The sequence below is a fragment of the Alligator sinensis genome, unplaced genomic scaffold (assembly GCF_000455745.1).
Source record: "Alligator sinensis unplaced genomic scaffold, ASM45574v1 scaffold1081_1, whole genome shotgun sequence".
Classification (NCBI taxonomy): domain Eukaryota; kingdom Metazoa; phylum Chordata; order Crocodylia; family Alligatoridae; genus Alligator; species Alligator sinensis.
Window position 1 is genome coordinate 285,485 of NW_005842921.1, and position 22,713 is coordinate 308,197.

At 42.9% G+C, this 22,713-nt stretch overlaps 1 protein-coding gene across 1 annotated transcript; it reads right to left on the bottom strand.

Moving 5' to 3' along the window:
- Positions 1-1,134: 1,134 nt before the first annotated feature.
- Positions 1,135-22,031, bottom strand: NFAM1 (NFAT activating protein with ITAM motif 1). The gene is made up of 7 exons (XM_006036175.3): positions 21,842-22,031; positions 18,866-19,201; positions 17,040-17,152; positions 11,438-11,539; positions 7,386-7,472; positions 5,929-6,021; positions 1,135-3,890 (listed from the first exon to the last, which is right to left on the bottom strand). The coding sequence occupies exons 1-7, from the start codon at positions 21,894-21,896 to the stop codon at positions 3,834-3,836; spliced, it is 843 nt and encodes a 280-aa protein (XP_006036237.1). The 5' UTR covers positions 21,897-22,031; the 3' UTR covers positions 1,135-3,833.
- Between the last annotated feature and the right edge of the window lie 682 nt (positions 22,032-22,713).

The following is a 22,713-nucleotide window of genomic DNA, read 5'->3' on the forward strand; positions in this document are numbered from 1 at the left end:
CTGAATCCTACCATGCCTGAGCTACTGCAGTTGAGGGAGCGCATAACAATGGGTAAAACTCACAAAGTCTGGTTGCCACTCACTGCATTAGGTTCAGCCTCTTGGTGGTTTTCCAGGATGCTCCAAGCCTGGAGCCATGAGTCACTGCACCTAATTTCTACCACAATTTAAGACAATTTCTGATCAATGGCCCTTGACTTGCAAGGGGTTGGGCGCTCCCTGACCACTTTCTTCAATTCCCATCTCCTCACAGAAGCTGATGAATCCTTAAAGGATAGAGGCTAAGTGGCTAAATGCATCTATAAATAAATAGCACTGTGTCATTTGGATATTGGCAACCAGAGCACCTAGCAGAGGAAAACCACAGTGCTGACTTAAGTCCCTAGAGACGCTACTGTCTAACAGATGATTAATAATCATAATACTAAATAGAAGAAAATTAAGTAAAAAATACACACCACCTTGGACCTTCTAGTTGACTAAGGTTACAGGTGTTTCTTATTTACAGGTAGAAGACAAAACACAATACTTATTAAAAGATGGTTCAGTAAAGGATTCAGATGCCACAAAAACAGAACAAAATACCAAAATGTACCTAGTCTCTGCCAGTCACAGTGCTGAATTCACTGCAGGAGATCACTCAAATAGGCTGTCTTTAAAAAGAGGCTAGATAATTTCATCACTCTCAACAACTATTGCAGTTCTGGCATGACAATGAGAATAAGAGTGATCAAACTACGTGCTTCAGGACATATGGCTTGCTTGTGATTGTACCAGGAAAGGAGGATTGTAATCACCCCACATGACCAGTGCTCATTCAGGGCAAAACCATTCTTCCTTTATGAAGAGGACAGCTAGAGTATCTCCAACTGCAGCTAGCGCTCACTATATAACAGCAGATTCTCCCTCCATGCAATACTGCAGGCACAAAGACCCTTATTCCCAAAATGTCCGTAAGTCTAATTTCTTGTAATTGAGCAAGCCTGAGTATATAGGAGTGCAGGGGCTGAGGGAAAGATCACAGCTATAACCCACAGCCCCCAGACATACATAAACAAAAAAAGTAATTTAAAGCAAAAATGTATGTGGAATAGGCGCAACAAGCCAACAAGAAACAGATTCCAAGAGGCCGATGGAAATGTTTCTTTATTTCACTCATCTGAAATGTTTGGCACATACTGAAAACTATCTAATTTCATCTTATGGAATATAGGCAAATAATACTAATTCCCTGCACTCACCCTCATGGGCTAGACAGCTAAGACAGATCAACTGGTTACTGTTTCTGTTAAGTCTCTGAGATACATCGGTTACACTAATGTTATTTAAATGATCTTTATAAATCTTTTCTGCCTTGACTGGAGATATTTTTTTAATATCTCCTTGGAAAACTTCTGTGTCTTAAAAAATACCTGTCATGTTCTTCTGGTTTACACCTTCCACTCTCACAAGCTCCAGCTCTGCATTGCCTGGGCCATGCTAGGGCAGTATTTTAGACCCATATCTATGAACCTACAAGGAGATCTCTCATTTCTTGTCTCTGCTCTCAATGTGCCAAGCTAAGACCCACTAAAATATATTTAAAAGACTTCCAATGACTTCATTTAGCCTTGTATCAGGCCCCCTAATGCAAAGATCTTCCATTTTTCTCTGTTGAATTTTGCCTATGACTACTTTAAAGGATCAGAGCCTTTCACTCTGTCTCTACTCTTTAGCTTTTACCTACTATTTTACCACTACAACACAGGAGAAAGGAATTATGCTGTTCTATGGCTTCTTCTCTCTATCATTTTTATTTTGATAAACCAAATATTTATCGGGGGGGCGGGGGAGGAGCAGGGAGAGAGACAGACAGACAGACAGAGATGGAGTTGGTCATAGATAAATACAGTGATTTACATTATATAAAATACAAAAGAACAATGAGAATAAGAGATTGACTAAACAGTGCTGTAACTGATACTCTTGGCAAGAAATTTCCAGTTGTACATACAATTCTTAGTATCTATAAATTCAAAATTTAAAAAAACCCTACTCAAATCATTTCTATTTTAGTAAGCTTTAACTCCTCATCCAATTGTCAGCTTGCTCTAAGGTTTTCTTGCCCAGGTGTGATCAATATCCCATTAAATATTAAAATAATTTATCCTCAACATGACTAAAAATTCCCCAAGAGAAACAAAAATCTGTAATGGTACTGGTTTAGGCAACAATTAAGCATTAAAACGTGGTGACCCAAATATATTTCATTTAAAATTCTGTTGCAAAAAAATAATCATTTTCCAAATGGAAAAACAATGTTAATGGGTCTAATAAACCACTCGGTCTATTGATTGCTTTTACTGAAATACATTTCTAGACACTGGAAAGAGAAAAGCATTTTTCTACGGTTAAAGAAAGTTCAAACTGCACATTTTAAATCTCATCTAATAAAAAAAGCAAAGCAATAAGAGGATTATCCCTTTAAACATAGTATAGGAAGCTTGGAGGCCCTGGAGATATTTTCCATACCCTCCATCTCTAATGAGGAACAACCTTATCTAAAACCAGAGAAGGTCCTGTGACCCTGCAGCTCAGTTTTAAATTGATCTTCTACTTTAAAGAGGTTTGTATGATCCCTCTCAGCTTATTCTACATATTCTTGTGGATTTTTTTATATCTAAGGTACAACAACATCAGCTTTTTGATTCATTGTTTTGATCTAGCTATGCAATATATTTAATGTATCTCCTTCCCCATCAGACCTCAAATGAGGTTAAGTCCAACAGACAGGTTAGATCTATGTGACAGGAAAGATCAAGGCCTGGATAGAAAGCTCATATCTGCAGTTTCCTCCCCTATCTTCCATATTGCACATCTAATAAATTAGTCTCCTTGCTCAAATAATTTTATAAATAATCCTCTAACCACCATGTGTACAATTCTTGTGCCACTGATGTCAGTGACAAACCTCCTACTGACTTCAGCGTGGTGAGGCCTTCACCCTGTGATGTTACATCAGGTCATCAGAGCTTTAAAAAATTGCACTGTGTAACAAAGCTTATAGGAACATTAACTCTCAGACACTTCTCTTTAAACTCCTTTCCTGGAAGGGATATCAGTTCCCCTTCGGCAGGTCTCTATGCAAGACAGACTCCAACAGGACTGTTTGTACTTAAAGCCCCACCCCTCCTTTTTCCTATGAAGGACATCCCCACCCGCAAGAGACATCATCAAAGGGAAAAGACTCCAGCTTCATTTTCTGTATCTTTTTCATGCTTTCACTGCCCACTATTTTCTACTGAAGCCATTCAGGAGAAAGCATTTGCCCTGCAGAGCTGAATTCAGTGGACTGCTGAGGAACAGTTTGGGGAGGGAAAGATGATGAAGTGGGCCCTGGTCTCTGAGCCAGGTCTCAATAGACAGATAGCAAGATCTAATGGGCATGACAGGAGAGACATGATTGTCTGACAACATGGGATGGGGCAGGAGGGTCTCTATACTGTCCAAGCACATCCTGTGGTTCAGGACTCAAATATATTAGCAAAACTGGGTGAGGAGAATTTGTGTACAACTCAACTACACTATTTAAAAAAGCCAGAACTGTAAATAATTGACAGAAAAGTAGCCTTTCCAGAACCTCCAGGCCAGCTGAGCTAACCTGGGATTTGAATGGAGAAATTCTGATCTTTATAAAGAACAGATTAGAAAGAGACCAGGGCTTGGAGGTCATCCTGGGTTCTGTCCTCAGCTTGCTGTGAGTCTTTGGAGAGGTACGGCAGGGCCTGAAACTGTGAAAGGGCAGTTTCCTCCTGCTCAGACACGTACCATCCAGGCATGATCAGTCTTTTCTCTTAGATATTCTCATACAGAGTGTCAAAGGTTTCTTCTGGAGTTTCTTGCTTAGGTGTCTACAAAGAAAAGAAATGGAAGAAAAATAATCAGAATAAGCAAAGCAGCTTCTTAAAAAGTACCTCTGTAACTCACTCTACTAGAAATAGCCACTAGTGGCCCACTGGCATAGAACCCATTAAGTTAATGCTGTGCTGTTCCCCAAAACCAGTGGTTCCCTGCTTTTTTAGATTCAAGGCACCCCTTGTAAGTCTCAAGAAACCTCTTGGAAAATGCCAGCTCTTAACTTTCACTCGTTTTTGACTACAGAAAAATAACTGAGCAATTCTCCTGCTGCAAACAACTCAGAAAGACCACAACAGGTCAGGATGCTTTTGATACTGAGAATTCCTGTTTGAAATCTCTGGGTTTATTTTATGAATCATATGCTGCAGCACCCTGGTTGAAAATCACTGCCATAGGCAGAAGCATTGATAATCCAGACTGCAGGATAAAGGTGCTTCCTACTTTTCTCTCTTCTAAAAATAGAATCAGCCTGGGAGAAGGGAGATTGATCTTTGTAAAAATATATCAGTCTAGATTCTATGCAGAAGGAATTCCCTGACCTCTCTGATTCCGCTCCTTCAGCAGGTGAATCTTTTCTTCACTATTGTTTCTCAGATAGGCACGGTACTGCCAAATACTGCTATTCTAAGCACTGTGAGACACAGGCCTGCTGTGATCAAAATTAGATAGCAGAGTAGTTGAAATGCCAGTGGATGAATGAAACCCTGTCTACATTAGCCATTTATTTGTTGCTAACCATCAGTGGGAAACACTAAACAAAAACACCTAGTACAGAACCCTCCAAGGGCATGTGAATGCTAGACATACCTAAACTTGTTAACTGATCTGGTCTGCCCAAATCTTCCAATTCAAGGTGCCTCCATTGCAATTGTCCCCTCTCTGCAAACACTGCAGTTGTGCTGGTAATGGCAACCATGGGAGTGCTGGAGTAAACTCCATTACTAACATTTATACTGCTATATTGTGTTATTGGTAAAAATACTGGTGTCTACTCTATCCTAGTCTTCTGACTGCTGCCACTATCAGTTTAATGGTGTTCAGTGCTAGTGCAGAAGTGGGAGAATTGGAGATAATCCCTAATATGGATATAACCAAAGCAGCCAGCCTTGCTTCAATTAAGGGCGCACCAAACAGCAGTGCAGATATTTGTGTGTGGTTGTTTGCAGCTGCACTTGGAGATATTTGGTGTGTTACTATTACAGGAAAGGCAGGGGTATCAAACAGCCCAAGGGATGGATCTAGCTCACAGAGCCTCATAATCTGGCCCCTGGTGCTGTCCCTTTTGCTGTATCAGACCATCGGTGCATGCCGCACCCAGGATGTGGTCCACCTGCAGCATTCACTCAAGCTGGTCCTGGGCTGTGCCACCCACAGCACGTGCTGAGGTGGGTCCCAGGCTGTGCTGTCCATAGCACTTTCTCAGGCCGGTCCCAGACTGCAACACATACAGTGCCTGCTCAGGCCAGAAACCTGGACTGGCCTGGGTGGGTGGCACCTATGCTAGATCAGGCATGGAGGCAGGAGGGAGGAGGCAAAGGGTTCATGGACCTGATCCAGCCTGTGATCCAGCCCCACACCACTCATCCAGCCTGCAGGGTCAGATGAGTTTGACAGCCCTGAGGTAATGGGTTATAGAGGTGGATAGCACATCAAAGTTACCTAATACAGACAAGGCCCTAGACTTTATGGGCTTCTTTCTCCTTGACTGATGGAATTATACCAGAGACAAATCTTTACCACAAATTTGCAAGTTTTGATCAGTCTGTTTACTGCAGACAGAGGCGGAGCCTGGAGCATCTGATCCCTACTAATCCTCCCTCCCATTCCATCCCTAATGTCATTAATATTAGAGGAGATCCCTATTACCATTATTTTCTTGTAGAGCTGAGCCCAAAGATGGGACACTGACTAAGTGACAGAAAGACTAAGACTGTCTCTGTTACTCTCATCTCTTTTCTTTTTGAATGGTGGACCTATACAATGTGGAGAAACAAGATCTGCTTTTGATGATGGGGTGCAGAAGGTTCTTACCGTATCTTTCATTTTCTTCTTCTTCCTCCCTGCTTTCTCGCAGTCTTCACTCCTATGTCTGTCCCTGGCTGGCTCTGAGTTGGTGGATTTAGGCTACAGGAGACATACCCACATCTCTCAGTAACAGGCCACTTTGCCCACATACTTTTCTTCAAACCCCCTCACCCTCAAATTAATGTGTCAGCTATGGCAGTACAAGTGTTCCAATAGTTCCCTAAGAGCTCCACATTCAGTGCACCACAACAAATTGTGTATTTAGTGTCACACCACACAGACAATTACTCAGAGGAGGAGACATGATACAACATAATAAGAGGGGTAGAGAAGATAGATCAGGAGCCCCTGTTCTCCCTGTCTCATAACAAAAAACACAAAAAAGGGGAAATCAATGAAACAGAAGGGTGCCAATAATCAACATTGGTAATTTTTCCCATAATGCACAGGTAGTCTGTGGAACTGCTGCCCAAGATATCACTGAAGCCAAGAACCTGGCAGTATATTAAAAAATATAGCAGACATGTCTATGAATAACAGGAATATCCAAAGTTAATAGTAAATATACTTTCATAACAGACAAGAGTTTGGGAAGGGATGTGAACACACATATTTTGAGGGCAACTTCTAACTACTGGGTGTTACAAGGAAACTTTCCCCAAACTGACTGACGCAGGGTTTTTAGACTTTCAAACTCCTGGTGCTTCCGAGAAACAAAATACTGGATTAGATGGACCAATATGTTGGCTCCTATAATCCCATGTTCCAGATGTAATTTCCCCTTGGAGGGCCAAATTTGAGAGCTGCACCCACTTATGCCAGGAGTGGATATAGCCCCGAGGCTCTGTCCTGTCCTAATGTTCAATTTGCCAAGAAAGTCATGCTTCCTTTCCCCAATCCCTAGGGTGGCAGGGATTGTAGCAACACATGACTGAAGTCACTGTGGTCTCAGGACTGCTTTAAATTCAGCCCCTTTGTAATGGGCCCAAAGGGTTATTATGAAACCAGAGGTAGGGGGAGTCCAGCAGTGCCTTGGCTTTGCCTCTATTCCTTCAGGCTGAAAGAATCTTTAGCTGCCTTAGCATTTAGGAAGGGCCATAGCAGGGCCAAAATCAGGCCTGTATTTCATAATCATGTGGTGTGCACACAGGGAGGGCTCCCTTGCCACAGGTGACCCCAGGTCTTCCACCACCTCAGACATCAACACATCTACATGAGCTAGGGCTGTCCTATCTGGCACTGCTTAACAAGCTAACCATTCAGGTGGAGGAAAAAAGAGAGTCTACATGGAACCCACCCACTGAGGGGTGGGAGCAGCTCAGCTCTCTCTTTTGGGCGCGGGGGAGCAGCAGAGTTATTGCATGTATAAAGGCAGGGTTGTTTGGTGATGCAGTTGATCACATGTCCAATTTGGAAGGGGACCCCTGCGGGCTGTTATCAGGTCTATTGAAGAGGAGACTTACCTTTGCTGTGGGACTGTTCTCAGGTATTGGACTGTGTGTGTCATTCTCAAGGACAGAATAGATGTCAAGTTGGTGGGATTCTAGGCACTGGAATGGGAGAGGGAGGAGAAAAGAGGGGCTGTGTCACATGAGAAACTGTGCATTGGGGTTCAAACATGTCCTGCTGCCTGCTGTGGCTAGGCATCAATACACCTCCTGAAATTTGGGTCTCACCCTCCTGTCCCAAAAATCTCCAGGATATATAGAAGTCCTGAACTGAATGGGGGCAAGAGGGAAGCGCTTGAATGAGTAGGGCAGTCCCAGCTTTAGACTGACTTTGGATCCCAGAGATATGTTGTGAAGGTTTTTCTCCCCAGGCAGCAAATCTGAACAGGAACCACTCTCCCTGTCCACATCTCACACAAATTCTTCACAGAAAGCAAAATAAGACCCACTTTATGGACAGACATTCAGTGCTCAGGGGGCCAGGAGGTACTGTGATCAAGCTAAGCTCTGGATGGTATAGTATTGCACTGATATGCATGTCACTCCCAGGTTCTAACCACAATCACTTTGGGCACTTGAGGATGGGAAGTGTGACTGACCTGAAAGCCAGAGGCCCAACAGAATAGTGAAAAGGGAGAACTTCCCAGCCACATGCAATAAGGACTATTTCCCTTTATTTATTTATTTACTTCTTTAACTGGAATTATTCCTTCTCCTCAGAATGCAGGAGTAAAGGAACTGATGCATACAGTGACACACACACATATATCTACAGGCTCACACACAGGAACATGCAGAAGCATGCATGCTTACACACACACACAAACACGTGCGCGCGTGCACACACACACGCATCCACACGTCCACACACATTCTTCATGTGTGAGCATCCTCTCGTCTCAGATAATTCTGTCACTAAAGATGCATGTCAGATTGAGTGATGTGCCAAGATCTGCCTGAAGGATCAAACATAACAATCGGGAAGACTTTTTCATTTGTGTTTCAAGGATGACAGCAGGTTGCCAAGGTGGCTGTTTCTCTGGCAACAGGAAGATGGGTGGAGCTTACGCAGGCAGGAGGGGCAGATGGTATTAGCAAAGAGATGGCAAAGTGAGTGAGGCTCTCATGTTGCTGTAATTCAGCGAAGAGAAAGAGCAAGTGATTGAGGCTAGATTCCAGGCGGTGCTGGCTCCCAGACTGTGCAACTCTTGCTCATTTCGCTGGGGGCCTCACATGCTCAGCACCTGTCAGTGTCAGGCCCTATGCAATCATGATTTAATGAAGAGTGGATGAGCCAGAATAGAAGGGGGCTGGCACAGGGCTCAGGATGAACTTGCCAGGGGCACCGAGGTGGAGGGGGATGCTAAAATGAGCAGGAGATCATGTAGCTTCATCCCTGCAAAAGGCTGACAAATATTAACAGTTATTTCAGATCACCCCCTTGAGTCCCTCTCTTGGAACAACCCCACCAATGCTTCGTCTCCACACAGCTCCCATCACAGCCTCCTTATTCCTTATTCTCAGCTCTGTTCACGTTGGTCACAGAGAGTTGCTTGCCTGGTGCTTTTTTCCCTCACAGCAACATACAGATGGCGGGGGGATGTCCCCTGCATCCAGTGGCACAAGAAGCAGGCTGTTTGCCCTCTGACTGACAAGTGGTCCCTTTCTCACTGATTCAGTCTAAAGTAATTTGCAAGTAGGGAATGAATTTTCAGAGCTAAATCTCCAAAAAAGATTTCTTCAAATGCATTCCCTGACTTGCCCAGCCCCCTTCCTGTCCAGACTGTTAGAGGATGCTGCTGTGTTACTGGCCAATCAAAAAGCTAGTGGATGCAATTTTCATTTGCAAATAAATTACCTACACCTGGTCATTGACCATCTGCCACCGTAACAAGAGGAGCGGCTTGAGCTTTTGTCATCCCCTGTCATAGCAGATGTCCTCCCATCTTGTTCCCAAAACAACTGAGGTTCCACCTACGCAGTGAAAAGCAAGCCTGCCACATAACCCAGCCACACTGTGGGAGCATGATACACTGTTAAATCCCTTTTTGGATGTATAGTGTGGATGGGATTAACCATGATCTTTTCAGATCTATTGGGAGTGCTCCTAAGGCAGCAGGGCCAACCTTTTTTGGCAGGCATGCCACAAATTAGCCCCATGCCCTCCCCGAACACCTCTCCAATCCCATTCCCCTGACCAATCTACCACTCCACTTTCCACTCCCTGCCCTGTCTGCTGCTGTGCTGCCTGTCCCCTCTCCAACCTACCATGTGCCACTTGTGGCATGTGTGCCACAGGTTGGCTACCCCTGCTCTAAGGTGCCTGTTACTATGGATCAAATTTGGGAGCAAGGTGGTAAGCACAGTTTTAATCCTGTCTGCTTGACAAAACTGAATCCCATTTCAACTAGTTGTCAGTGCTGCAGGGTGGCAATGAAGTCCAGCAAAACACTGCGTCTTATCTATACCCTGGAAACCAGCTCCCTATGACACTCCTGTCTAGTTCCTGGGAATATGCACACTGAAGGTCACAATGCTGCAAGAGGCATTCACTCTTAGGTGACTGCCAGGGAATGGCACCGTTACCTTCTAGAAGGAGCTCTCTAGCACCCTCACTAAATGAGGCTTCCCAAAAATATACACTGAATTAGTTCATCTCCCAGGGCCCTCTGACTGACAAGTGGGAAAGGGATGTCAGTCTTTCCCCTTCCTAAGCTGAGCCCAGACATTTTGGGTGCTAAACCAGCCAGTTCCAAGATCTCCCATGTTGCAGAAACAGTTTGTATCTCACTGGATTCTGCCCTTCACAAGTGCATTTTCACTAAGCTCACTTCTTGCTCAAATCTGGTCTGTTCTAGCAGACTTAGTATTTGCATCCTAAATGAAGCAACATTATGAAATGTAATTAAGATGAAGCTAAGAATGCAGGATGGAGCCAACTAGGTGAGAAATTGATCTGAATTTTCTTTTGCAAGAATCGGCCATGTCCAGGGCAAACTATCTATTCTCAGAAAAGTGGGAATAAAAAGCAGTTAGTTTTTGTAATTAAAAGGCTTATAACCTTAATACTCCCTCCCTTTAGTTGCTACTCCATTTTTTTTGGTCAGTTTTATTTTTAAACTTGGTTAAAATAATTTAAAAAATGAAAAAAAGAAACTATCAACCTTCTAAGGATCCTTGAGATAAAAGCTAGAACACTCCTAGCCCATTTTGTCCATCTCTGCACATCCCCCTATCACCTACTCGGTTTGGTAGGGAAATACATTTCTTTACTTTCTGTTCTCTAGAGCTTAGTATCGTCCAGTTTTAAATGATTCATACAATTCAGTTCACATCTCTCCCCTTGAGAGCCTTTTCCACTCTGTTATAGATTTCACTGTCAGGAAAGGTTTCCTAGTATTCAGCCAATATTCTTCTTTACTCTCTTTCATCCCCTTACTCCTCATTTGCCTCACAGACTAGCTTAAGAAATGCCTTTCTCTCCTTCACTAAATTGATGAATAGCATCAGTGGACAAGAGGAATGGGAGCGGCTGACTGCTGCCAGTTTCAGAAATGGGAAAGAGATGTCAGTTTTATTCTGAGTCGAAAGCTACAAAGAAGAGACCCCCCCCCAGCCCTCTTTTTGCATTCAGTGCCTTTTTATACTGAGATGAATGGGCTAGGTCAGTGGGGGCCAACCTTTTTAGCAGGCTTGCCACGAGGTAAGTACTGTACCCTCCCTGAGTACCACTCTAAACCCCTGGCCTGGTCTGTTGCTCTGCTTCCTGGTCCCTGTCCTGTGCTCCCTGCCCAATCTGTTGCTTTGCTTTTTGCTCCCTGCCCTACCTGCCTCTTTGTTCCCTGCTCCCTCCCCAGTCTGCTGTGTGCCATACAGAGGCTGCCCATGCCACTAGTGACATGTGTGCCACAGGTTGGCCATTCCTGCACTGGATCATCCCTCTCCTTCCACTCTCTGACCCTCAGTGTCCCAGGCACTCAGTACCCATGATGAAGGACAGGCATTTTGGTGTAAACACAGAGGTCTAGTAAAGCCACTTTGGGGATGGGAGTGGTTCTGGTACTTACAGTGTAGATGGAACCAGATGGTTCTGAACTGCCTGAAGTGGCTGGGGCTCTTACCCCCAATACTGGGAAACTCTGGGGCTGGCTTCTCTTCAGACATACCACCTACATAGGACAAAACATTACATGACAGCACTGTAGTCAACACTGCATTCCCCAACGTGAAATAAAAATCTGTATGACTGTCAGATGTGATGCATGATCAGGGGTTATTAATGACACTTTTGTAGCACTTTCCTCACAAGAAAAACACTGTGAAAATAATGAACCTGCCCCTCCACTTGCATTGATGTAAATCCGTCAAGTGAACCAAGATATTGGCTATGTGTACATGTAAAAAAAGACTTAGTTCACTGAAACACAGCTGTCTCTGGGGTGCAGCTTGTGAATATTTAACAGTGCATAGCAATATGGTAGGACAGGAAGTGAGGAGGTATCCAGCTGAAAATGCAGGGAAATGTTAGAAGGATAGAATGCAATAATTTAAATTGTAATTTGGCCAGGAAATGAGTCCTGAAATTGCTACTTCTAAGAAGAGTACCAAGATAACTTTAATAGCCATATGTGGTCAGCAGTACACAGTGGTATTGGTTTATCTCTGACTAAAAAAGGAAGAAGGTTTCTTCAACAGCACCATTTCCTGCAGCAAAGGAGATTTCCCTATAGGTCACCCACTCAAATAGGGGTCAGACTGAACCCTGTTCAGCTTGTGAAATCTGGCAACTTCATTCTGTCCAAGTAGAGTGTGCACAAAGGATAGTATAGGGTACAGTGTAATCCAAGGCAATATTATTTCTCTTGATTCACATCTCTGCAGAGGAGGTTGTCTTTTGAGATGAAAAATGCCACATTACTGACACAGGGAGGGAAAGCACTAGCGAAACAAACTCTTTCTCATGGCTGAGGAAAATTGTTAATAATGAGGCAGAAAAAACAGAAGTGTTCAAAAATATTTTTGTTCTGTTTCTGGAAAGAAGCAGAAATGATGCGTTCACATCACATGAGGATGATGAACTGCTTTCCAGTCCATTAGTAACTAAGGAAGATGCTAAACAGCATCTCCTAGGGATAAATATTTTTAAATCAGCAGGTCCGGATAACTTGTGTTGAGAAATTCTATGGCCTGTGTTATGTGAGAGGTCAGACTGGATGATCTAATGGTCCCTTTTGGCCTTAAAAAAATCTGTAAATCTATGAGTCTAAGGCCCACCTCAAAGCCTGAAAATGTCAGCCAGCAGTTCACGTAATTGCCTCCTCCATGAAACTATCCTGCCAAACTTGCTGGAGAAATAAAAAGGAGGTAGTTCTCAGCACTGTCACTTAGTGGTTATTCTCTCTTCATTTGATCATCCCCAGCAGTTTTCATGCAATAAACATGCATTTGGATATACATCATTTCTCCTTTTAAGGGAGAAGGGTGTCATATGTGACATTTGCCAACAGTCATTGCATCTATATTGAGGTGTTGAGTCCCCAGGGGTAAAGAAGTGTTAGCTGGTCCATTAGTAGGGAAACTGATGCGAGGAGGCCATATAGATTTAAATGCAAGTTCTGGAATCATCACCAAACAAATAATGGAATTTTAGAAAATTCTAAACAAAGATTTTAGTCAAAAAAGGCCAAAGCAAAAGGAAAGAAGTAGTAGAGAAAGAAAACTGTTATGTATTTGGAATGCTACAATTACCCTCAGGATTGATTGCAATCTATGATTTTTCCCCATCTTTATTTAAATTGACTTGGATTTTAATGTTATTATGTATATTATCATATATTTGTCTAATTTTTAAATGTAGTTGTTTAAAATGAAATTTGAGTTTAAAACAGAACACTGTTAAGGCCTGAACTTTTAATAATCTCTTCAAATAGTTAAATAAAAAATAAATATGCTGAATCTGTGAGCCTCTACCAAAGTCTTTCGGTTATAGGCTGCATGCTTTTTATATAAAGAAAAGATCAGGGGGAAAATCTAATATTTTTAAGGTTAAGTTTTATAAATATGGCACAATAATAGACCATGTACTGTCTTAAGGAATTTATCTTGTGGTGGGTCCTTAAACAATAAATCAGTAACCATTTTCTAACAGACTCAAAATATACAATTAACAAAAATATGGAAACGTTATGATATATAATTGCTTAAATGAATGTATACAGTTATAGCACACCCTCCTATGTAGCAAAAATATGTACCAAATCTAGTATAAAAGGTTCTGGTTAGCTTTAAATCTACATCTTCTAATGGTTATATCAGCTAATTAGAAGGTGCCTTTCTTCAGAAAAGTAACTGGAGTACAAATGGAAAAGCTGATTAATATTGATGATTTAAATCAAGGCTTTCCAGTTGGTGATTTAAATAATGATTTAAATCAATCCACCTTGATAATCTGTGAATGGCAAGTAAAAATGGTATAAGCATGCTGCAACAACTCATAAGACACTGCATGATAAAACATGTTAAAAAACAGCAACAGCGATGATTTGGTAATATTTTGAGGGAGGAGAAGAGTGTTTTGCTTTGTTTGAAAATAGCAGGTTATTTCCTTCTCCGCATGCACTGTACAAACAACTGGCTTTCATGTCCACTGCAGCCAGGTACTTGGGGGACTGACAGCTGTCTGCACCAGAATTGGTGAGATTTTTGCAATAAATCTTGAAAGCCTGGGCGATCTCCCAAGAACCTGAGTCTCAGGCCAATGGCCTATAATTAAGCAGGTGTGTGGGGGATGTAGTGATTTATCCCAGACTGTGGACAGGGAAGCTGGCCTCTGAGGAAAATTAGTAGCCCCACAGGATGGTAAGGACAAGTCAGAGATATTACTGAGAGCTAAGTTAAGTTAGCAGCCCCCTGAGACACAGGGCACAAGCTTATAATTTCTTGTAGGCTACTCACTTCAGCCCTCACAGGAGACATGGCAGAGAAAGTAACCTTAGGGAAACAGAGGTGTCTATGTTCCCATTGTATTGCTTAAGTGACGAATAGAAGCATTCTCAAAATTACCACTAGTTCCTGTTCCCTATTAAGGGGACTGAAGCCAGCTTGCTCTTAGCTAAAATGGCAGCCAGTTTTCTGCACTTTGCTCAGATGGTAGCGAAGTGTTCCTAAGAAATAGCTCCCAACTGGACTGAAAACCAGGCTACCTTTTAGTATGGGGTGCGTCATTATGAGGTAAGGGGCAGTGCTATGATCAGAAGTGATCTGTAGATGGGGGTGAGTAGGTAAATATAGGTAGAAAGGAGGATCTAGAATGGCAGGAGGAAAAGCTGTAGGGGCAGGGCGAGATACTTGGAGGAGTGAATGAAGGGAGAATGAAAGTAGCAGACTGAAAGAGAAAGTGAAAGGGGAGGAAGGGAACTGGAGATTCAAGCAGGCAAGAAAGAAGAGGGGATGAGGGACCAATGAGATGTACAGCCGAATTGCTAACTCTTGTCTTTTTTGTGTCTCATAAAATTTTATGTTATTTTTAAAGATTCATTTCTTGGAGTCAGATGAAAATTTCAGCATTCACTGAAAAGAAAATACAGGTTATACTTCTTGTGACTAGGGAAAAAGCTTGCAAGTGTAAATAGTATGGGTTGACAACCCAGAGAGCAAGCGACAGGTTTAATAACAGAATGAACAGGGGACCAGGAGTCAGGATTCCTGGATTCCATTCCTTAATCCCTCTGCGCCTCAGTTCTCTCATCTGTAAAATGAGGATAATTACTTTTCACAGAGGACTAGAAAGTGTAGTTAATTGCATGTTTGAAAAGTGCTTTGTGATCCTTCAGTGAAAGGCCCGATAGCTGCATAATAGTGTTGCTGTTGTTAATAACAACAGCAGCAGCAGCAGCAGCACTATTAGCATACCTAATAATATTCTGGCCAGGAGGAAGCCAGACATTTTGTTTGGGTTGTATGGAGTTCAAGTTATAACCTTTTTTCAGCATCAGGTGGTACCCCAAAAAATACTTCAACCTAATGCATATACAGTAAAAGCTGTGTTAACCAGCATTTTACTAACCAGAATACTCTATTAACTGGAATTTCCAATATCCCCCAATACAAATCCTCATGTTAGCAACTGGAATCTTTGCCGAGTCTATCCAGCCGGCGCATCAAGTATTGCTGTTGTTTACATTAGTTAGTGACACTGCTGTTAGAGGAGCTGCCAGGATCTCTTCTAGTTGATATCTGCATAGGCGGAGGGAGAAAAAAATTGGGGGGGGCTGAGCATGCGCATATGCCCCCCCAGGTGGGAAAGTCTGTGAAAGAAGGGGCGGGGGGAGGGGAAAGGGATCTGCATGGGGCAGTGTGGGCTGCCGCTGCGGGCTGGGGCTGGTATAACTCTCAGATAACCAGAATTTTTAGATAACTGGTACCCCGCGTACCCCACTCATGCTGAATAACAAAGCTTTTACAGTACTGGGTAATACCATGCACTGGAGTTTGTTATATTTCATCCCCCTGCCAACAAATATTACTGTGTTTTCTTGCATACAATATGTCCCAGAATATATGCACCTGGTTTTTGAAAGACAGAATGAATTAAAAAAAGATTTTTCCAGAGTTATGGCTGCACAGAACAGGGGCAGGTTCTACTCTTTAGCTGGCTCAGCCTCCCTTTCCTGTTTAAATAAAGCTGAAACCCTAGCTACTGCTGAAGACTGACCACTGTGGGTGAATCTATGATTATCCAAAAGTGCTAAAGGGCTGTGAAATAAGAGAAGGTGGACCAGGAACAGCTAACAGACAAAAGATGCCCCCAAAAAAGGTTAGTTTGATTAGTGGATCAAGACCATTAAAAGGAGAGATGACTGTTAACACCTATGGAATGGCAGAGCCATTGAATCAATTCTCTCAGCTGCCTGAATAGTAATACCACAGCTGCACTATGGAGCAGGAATCAAAACAGAATGCCTCTATGCTGGGCAGGAAACCAGATTTCCTACTTAATACATACACCCTGATTTTGGAGGGTTGATTTTTGGGGGAAAGAGTGTGTGTTATGTGTGGGAAAATACAATCATTTGCAAAGTCAAGCATGCAAAAATTAAGAATCCATGTTTTTGGGGCATCTTTGATTCAGCTCTACTGAATATTAGAAGACTGTCTTTCTCCTGTTCATATACAATATTTTCTACAGAAGCATGACTCATACAAATAGATTGTTCAGAGAATTTAGCTGCCAGACTCTAACAAACCTCTAAGGATCTTGTGTGGACCCTGCAAACTGCAATTTTTCAAAGATTTCTAACTTGGGAAAATGTTTCAAGGAATGGCAAAAGGCACATCTCTGATATGAGTGACCCCCTGACAAATTTTGAGTCCTTGGCTCCAAAACATGGAGCCATTAGAGCTGAAATGTTTATAAGAGTTTGTTAAACATGGACAAATATAGATATTGTTCCCTAACCTTATTCTTAGAAACCATTTTTGCTGATACTTAAAAAAAACAAAATCAGCCTGAGGCAGACAAGCAGCATGGAAAATTTCAGCCCAGACAGTTAAAGTTTGGCAAAGCTCTAAGCAACTGAAATAGGATCTCATAATGCGAAGTGTCAGAAAACCTTAACTATAAGCATCACTAGGAGCTCCACATAGAATACTTATCTTGTAATAACTTGCCTTTCTCTTCCACAGCAGAAGAGCTGTTGTAGTGATGCTCAGTGCAGCCAGCACAGTGGTAAGAGTGACAAGGCATGTCCATGTGATGGGGGAGTGTTCAAGGTACCCAGTGTCTGTGAGAAGCAAGGAGGTTAGAACCCATGCTACATTTTTAAACCTGAAGAATAGCTGTCAGAGGCCCTGTCTGCACAAGCAGCTCTGAAAACACACCTAATCAGATACTTTTCCCCTGTAAAAATATTCCGGGGAAATTTAAGAGGGTTCCAGAGCTAAGAGATCAAGAGTGATGGGTACAGCCCAGTTACATGCCTCTGCTTTTGCCACCATACCTCACCCCTAACATGAAACATCTGCCATTCCAGCCCTGAACCTCCCCTTCCACCACACACAGTTCAACGCAAAGGGAACTGGCGTACAAGCAAGTTGGTGCAAACTGAGCTAGGGGGTGAACTTAGTCTACAGTAGCTCCCCACATGGACACTCTTACTATGTCGTAAATGTAATGTAGCGTGCCACTTAGTGAAAGTGGGGTTAGGTACCTCACGTTTACCAAGGAGTAGGAGTGCACACATGGGCCGTTACTGCAAAGTGGGTGACATGCAGCAAAATCACATACGAGCTTACCTCACAGTAATGCGTTTGTTCATGTAGCCATACCCAGAGACTCTCTGGAAGAAGTGTACGGGGTAAGTCAAGGCTAGCATAATTTCTGGAGTAGAACGGATAGCAGTATGTGAAATGAGTGGAAAATTAGAGAGAGGCAGAGCCATGAAGGTGAGAGTTTAAAAGTGAAGATGTACAAGAACAAGTTTGATACACTGTGCAGTGCAGAAATTAAAAAGAGGAAGTTTAGGTTAGAAGAGGCAAAGAGAAAGTGGTGTTAGCAGATGAATTATGTATGGATTAGGGGAAGGTGACACGAGTGTTACAGAGGCAGTGAAGGTCCTACCCAAGAGTTTTAGCAATGTGGACAGAGACGGGCAAAAGGGAGTGCTAAACCCACCCAGTAGCCTCATAGTACATTCACAGGGTGCAAGTTAGTACAGAGATACCCACACCAGCTCTGCAAGCCAAAACATCATAGCCATATTAATGCACTGCCACACACAGGTTCATTAGGTCAGCTTTCCTGAGATACACAGATAAACCCTTAACAACCATCCAAGATAAGATTGCTGCAACTGTCCCTTACCCTATGCCATGAGGTACTTTGGCTACGGTGCTTTGCATTTTAATCCTTTCTAAGGAACATTCCATGTCAGATACCATAAAATAAACTCAACAGGTCAACAACAGTGTGCAAGTCATTATCAACTCTCTCACAGTGCACTTGACTCCTGACCTCTTGCTATTTTAGACCCATGCTTCAGATGAACAGCCCACCCATCATACTGCATTGTGTGGTGCTTTGGGAGGGGAAGCAGAGATTCCCACTGGAAATTAGGAAACCTGAACCTAACTCTCTGACCGTATATGTAATCACCTCTGTCACATGAACACAAGCCAAGCCACATAGTGCCTTAGGGGCATGTCGAGCAGCCCAACAAACAGGCACCCAGGTGACCTGCGTTCAATGCCTAACTGCTGCTGGCCTGCTGTAAGTCAGTGTGCCTCCATCATCCCCAATGGCACTGAGCGCTTTTGTGAAGTGCTTTGAGGCCTGCTGATGAGAAGTGCAAGTCATTTGCATTGCCTTCTGTCTTTATAGACTGCCATGACAGAAGAAAGAAAGGACAAAAAAAAGCACTGTTACGGGAAATTCCAGTCAGATTTTAGCCATTCAGACTTCCTCTTTTGATTTTTCCTTGGCTGGGAGGGGAGCTTACCTCTGACAAGGACAAACGTCCCATGTCCCTTTTGCGTTAAGCTGGTCCAGTTGGCCTCACAGTAATAGGTGCCAGAAGCAGCTTTGTATGGCTCAATGTCACATCTATAACTCTCCTTTGCTGTCTGGTTCTCCTGTCCAGCAGGGATAGGTACAGATATCGAACACGTTTTGATTGTGGTTCTCTGGCCCTTTGAGTTCAGCAGATAACAACTGCCTATGAAGCTGGAATAGTGTGTTGTGCGAGGGAAGCTGACCAGGCAAGTCATAAGTACTTGTTCATTGGCAAAAGCAACCTGGATTAGGGATTCTTGCTGCACTTCAATTTGCCCTCCTTCTGTGGGATGGGAGATATGCATTAGCATTCACATAACACTAGTGGTGGTCAGGACAAAATCCCCTCCCCAGTCATGCAGATATAATGCAGCACAGCTAGGTGCATTATTAAGTAGTTGCTGGAACTTCTCCATTGTGCAGTCTCAGCTACTGTCAGCAACCAGATGCAACTCAACTAGTTCGTGACCTACAGAGCCCATTATGTAATCATTGTGCAATTCTTAGCTACTCAGGCTTCCCCTTTTCCCTTGCAAGTTCCTCCGTAGACCTCTAGCAGGCAGACAGCAGGACAAGAGGAGGCAGGAAGTGGACTGGTTATGCAGCATGTGAGAATATATTTCAGCTGACAAAAATGGAAAGCGATTTTCTAAAATTAACTCTGGATGGATGTTTTGTAAAACTCCTATTCCAAAATCCCACAAGTTTGTGTGGGTGGGGGGGCCGGTGTATGTGTGCATGTGTATATGCACGCACATGTGTGTGATCACCATGTGCTAGAGAAGGATCTGGATGCAAACATGTGAGTCTGTGTAACTATGTAGTTGTGAATTTAGGGCATGTGAAAGGAAGGAAAATATACATTCTCCAGGCAGGCCGCTATTGGGACCTTAAAAAATATTAAGAGGAGGCAGCTTAATCACTCAAAACTTTGGCTGCTCAAAGTGGGATAGCAAAGAGCACACCTGCATATCAGATACAGGAACTATCAGCAGAAGCATGAATATCTGAAGTAGATATCTGTGACAGCATCTCAGTAAGGGGCTGAGAAATAGTTCCCTTGATGGCTTATTTTTCACAGGTTATTGGAAGGATATCTATTTCTGCAATTCACCCAGTGATGATATAGGAAGTTACAAGAGAGGAAGCAGAAGCACAGAGGAAACAATGGACCTAAGTATGCTCTTTCTTTTTGCTTAAAGAAAAGGAAGAAAAGCTGAAAGGGGCACACTTCAGCCCAGCAGGAACATGGATAGAGAGCACACTCCACAGTGAACATGACCCTTTCCCTTTGCATCACACATAAGCCTGGTGCTATTGCCAGCCCACCTTTTTCCATCACTTTATTTCAGCACCTGCAGTTCTCATTTTAAAGTCACGGACAAAACAACCACCACAGAGCACCAAGAGGGGAGGATGGTCCACAGCATGTTAATTTTAAGAAGTGAAATATATAAAAAAAATACATTATCCACATGGTTCTACTCAACTGCTTTTCTTTCCATCTACAACAGGAGCTAATCTCCTCTGCTTTTTTGCAACAGTAAGTAAGGGGAAAGGTAAGGTCTACATACTACTGAACTTGAACCCTGTGGGCAGATCCCCAAGACACTAGTCCTTCAAAATTCAGGACAGCTGCTGGCCTAATTTCCCCACAATACAAACAACACAATTTACTAATCAGCAGCTGATTTTTACTGGGTTTAACAAGCAGTGAACCACTGACTACACCAGCATCAGTGCTTTTCCCCTTTAGGATTATAAAACTGAGAGTCAGAATCTGGACAAGGAATTAGACAGAAAGCAGGTCAAAGTGGCACCTTAGAGACTAACTGCTTTGGAGATACCGTGAGCTTTTGTAGGCAACCACCTACTGTCACCTATGAAAGCTTATAGTTTCTCTGAAGCAGTCAGTTTCTAAGGTGCCACCTTGCTTTGGCGTCTGCCTGACTTAAGACTAATACAGCTAACTATCTCCCTGGACAAGGGACAAGGAACTGTGATACAAGAACTGGAGGAAAAAGATATAAATCCCCTTCTTGGTTTCAGTGGGACTCTTTGGCATCCTACCTTCTACAAATGGGCACTGCAGGATGCTAATAAAAACCCAACCCAAAATAGATTTTGGAGTTGCCATGCTATGCGGGTCACACCATTGCATTGAATGCACATAACATGACCAGATTTAAGGAGCAGCAACCCAGTATTTAACTCCTTCAAAACAAAGCACAGCAAAGATGTCTGAGTCCCAGCAATGGTAGAAGAACACAATCACACTCTATGAACATCTTCATAGTAAAAACATCAATTACAGAAAGATCTCTGCAAATAACATAACCAGCAGCAATAGCCTGAAGCTAAGGAAAATTTTAGGTTACTGCATTAGATAAAAGACACTTAGCTGTAAAAGCAACTGAGCTGTAATATACTCTCAGGAATGGTGCTCAGGTCCTCATCACTGCAACTAGGAACAGGATAGATAGCTTAAAAAATGTATAGTCCTTCAAACATAGGAGAGGTACAGCATGGCTGTTGATCTGGCTCTGCTCTCTAGGATCTGCTCATTCATCATCTTTGTAGAGTAGTGCCAAAGTTGACATGAACCTGGCTTTCACACAAGGGACTGCATAGCACCACTGCCACAAGACAGAATAGACCCACCTTCTCATGAAATCTCTGGAGTTATTAGCTTGAGAAGACTATGCCATGGAGGATCTGAACAATTTCATCTAGGTTACACAGCACTCCTCCCATCCACCCCCTTCCTTAAGGGTTTTCTCTACGAGCTCTTAAATGTTTAAAAGCCATAAATAGCAACAGTGTGCAAATTCCTAGAGAGGATCTCTGGAAATTAGCAAAAGCTACCAACTGAAAAATGCCCTAAATGAGAGAGCAAAAGTAAGGAATAAAAAACACATTTTACCTCCATGCTGAAGCAACCAGAGAAACAGGAAGATAACGTTCATATTGGAGGCCATGATAGGGTCAAAGACTGTAAGAAAACAGCCAGATCTGAAAATCCAGCAGACAAGAGATGCTGCTTTTGTCAGGTATTTCCACAACTGAGAAACTATTTATCCCTTTCCCTTTGCAAGGGTACGGCAGGATGGACATGAAGTACTTCTGGCAAGCTGTTCCTGGTGGACACACGTTCCCTTCTGCTTTTTTTAGTTAAGTCTTCTTCCTGCTTCCGTGGTTCATGATTTTACACTCTCATGATGGTGTTGCATCTGTCAGTGGCTAGCTAGAGTTGAGACTATAGGCTTAGGGACCTTTTTGTCTTCTGATGGCCATAAAATATCATGCATGTTTGTGGCAAAAGCCCAGAAATCGATGCCACCCCTTCCCTCCTCTCCCTGCTCCCCCCGCCGCCCCCCTCCAATTGTGCATTTTCACTCAGGGCTATGGTAAAAATGGCTTGGACCAACTGGTTAGTCAGGTTGTTTGAGGACCGATGACTATGTTTGTGCAGAATGTGATGGATGCTGCTACATTACCTTTGGAGTGATGGATGAGCTGCAATTGCTGCATAGTTTGCTTTCCACATCCCATGTGTCAGGTACATGAGGAGTTATTCCAGAATTGCTATTCTTGATTAACTGGCAAGTGTGGACAGTCTTATCCTTAAATGAGGGTATCTTATTCTAAAGTAGTTTAATAAATCTCAAACTTGCCTACAAGGGAGAAGTATTGTGAAGTAAGCCTGGGTGTAAATTTCCAGGGCACTAGTCTGTAAATGTACAAGGTGGCTTACTCTGTTTTAAAATGGATATATATCCACCAGGGGTGGGAGGT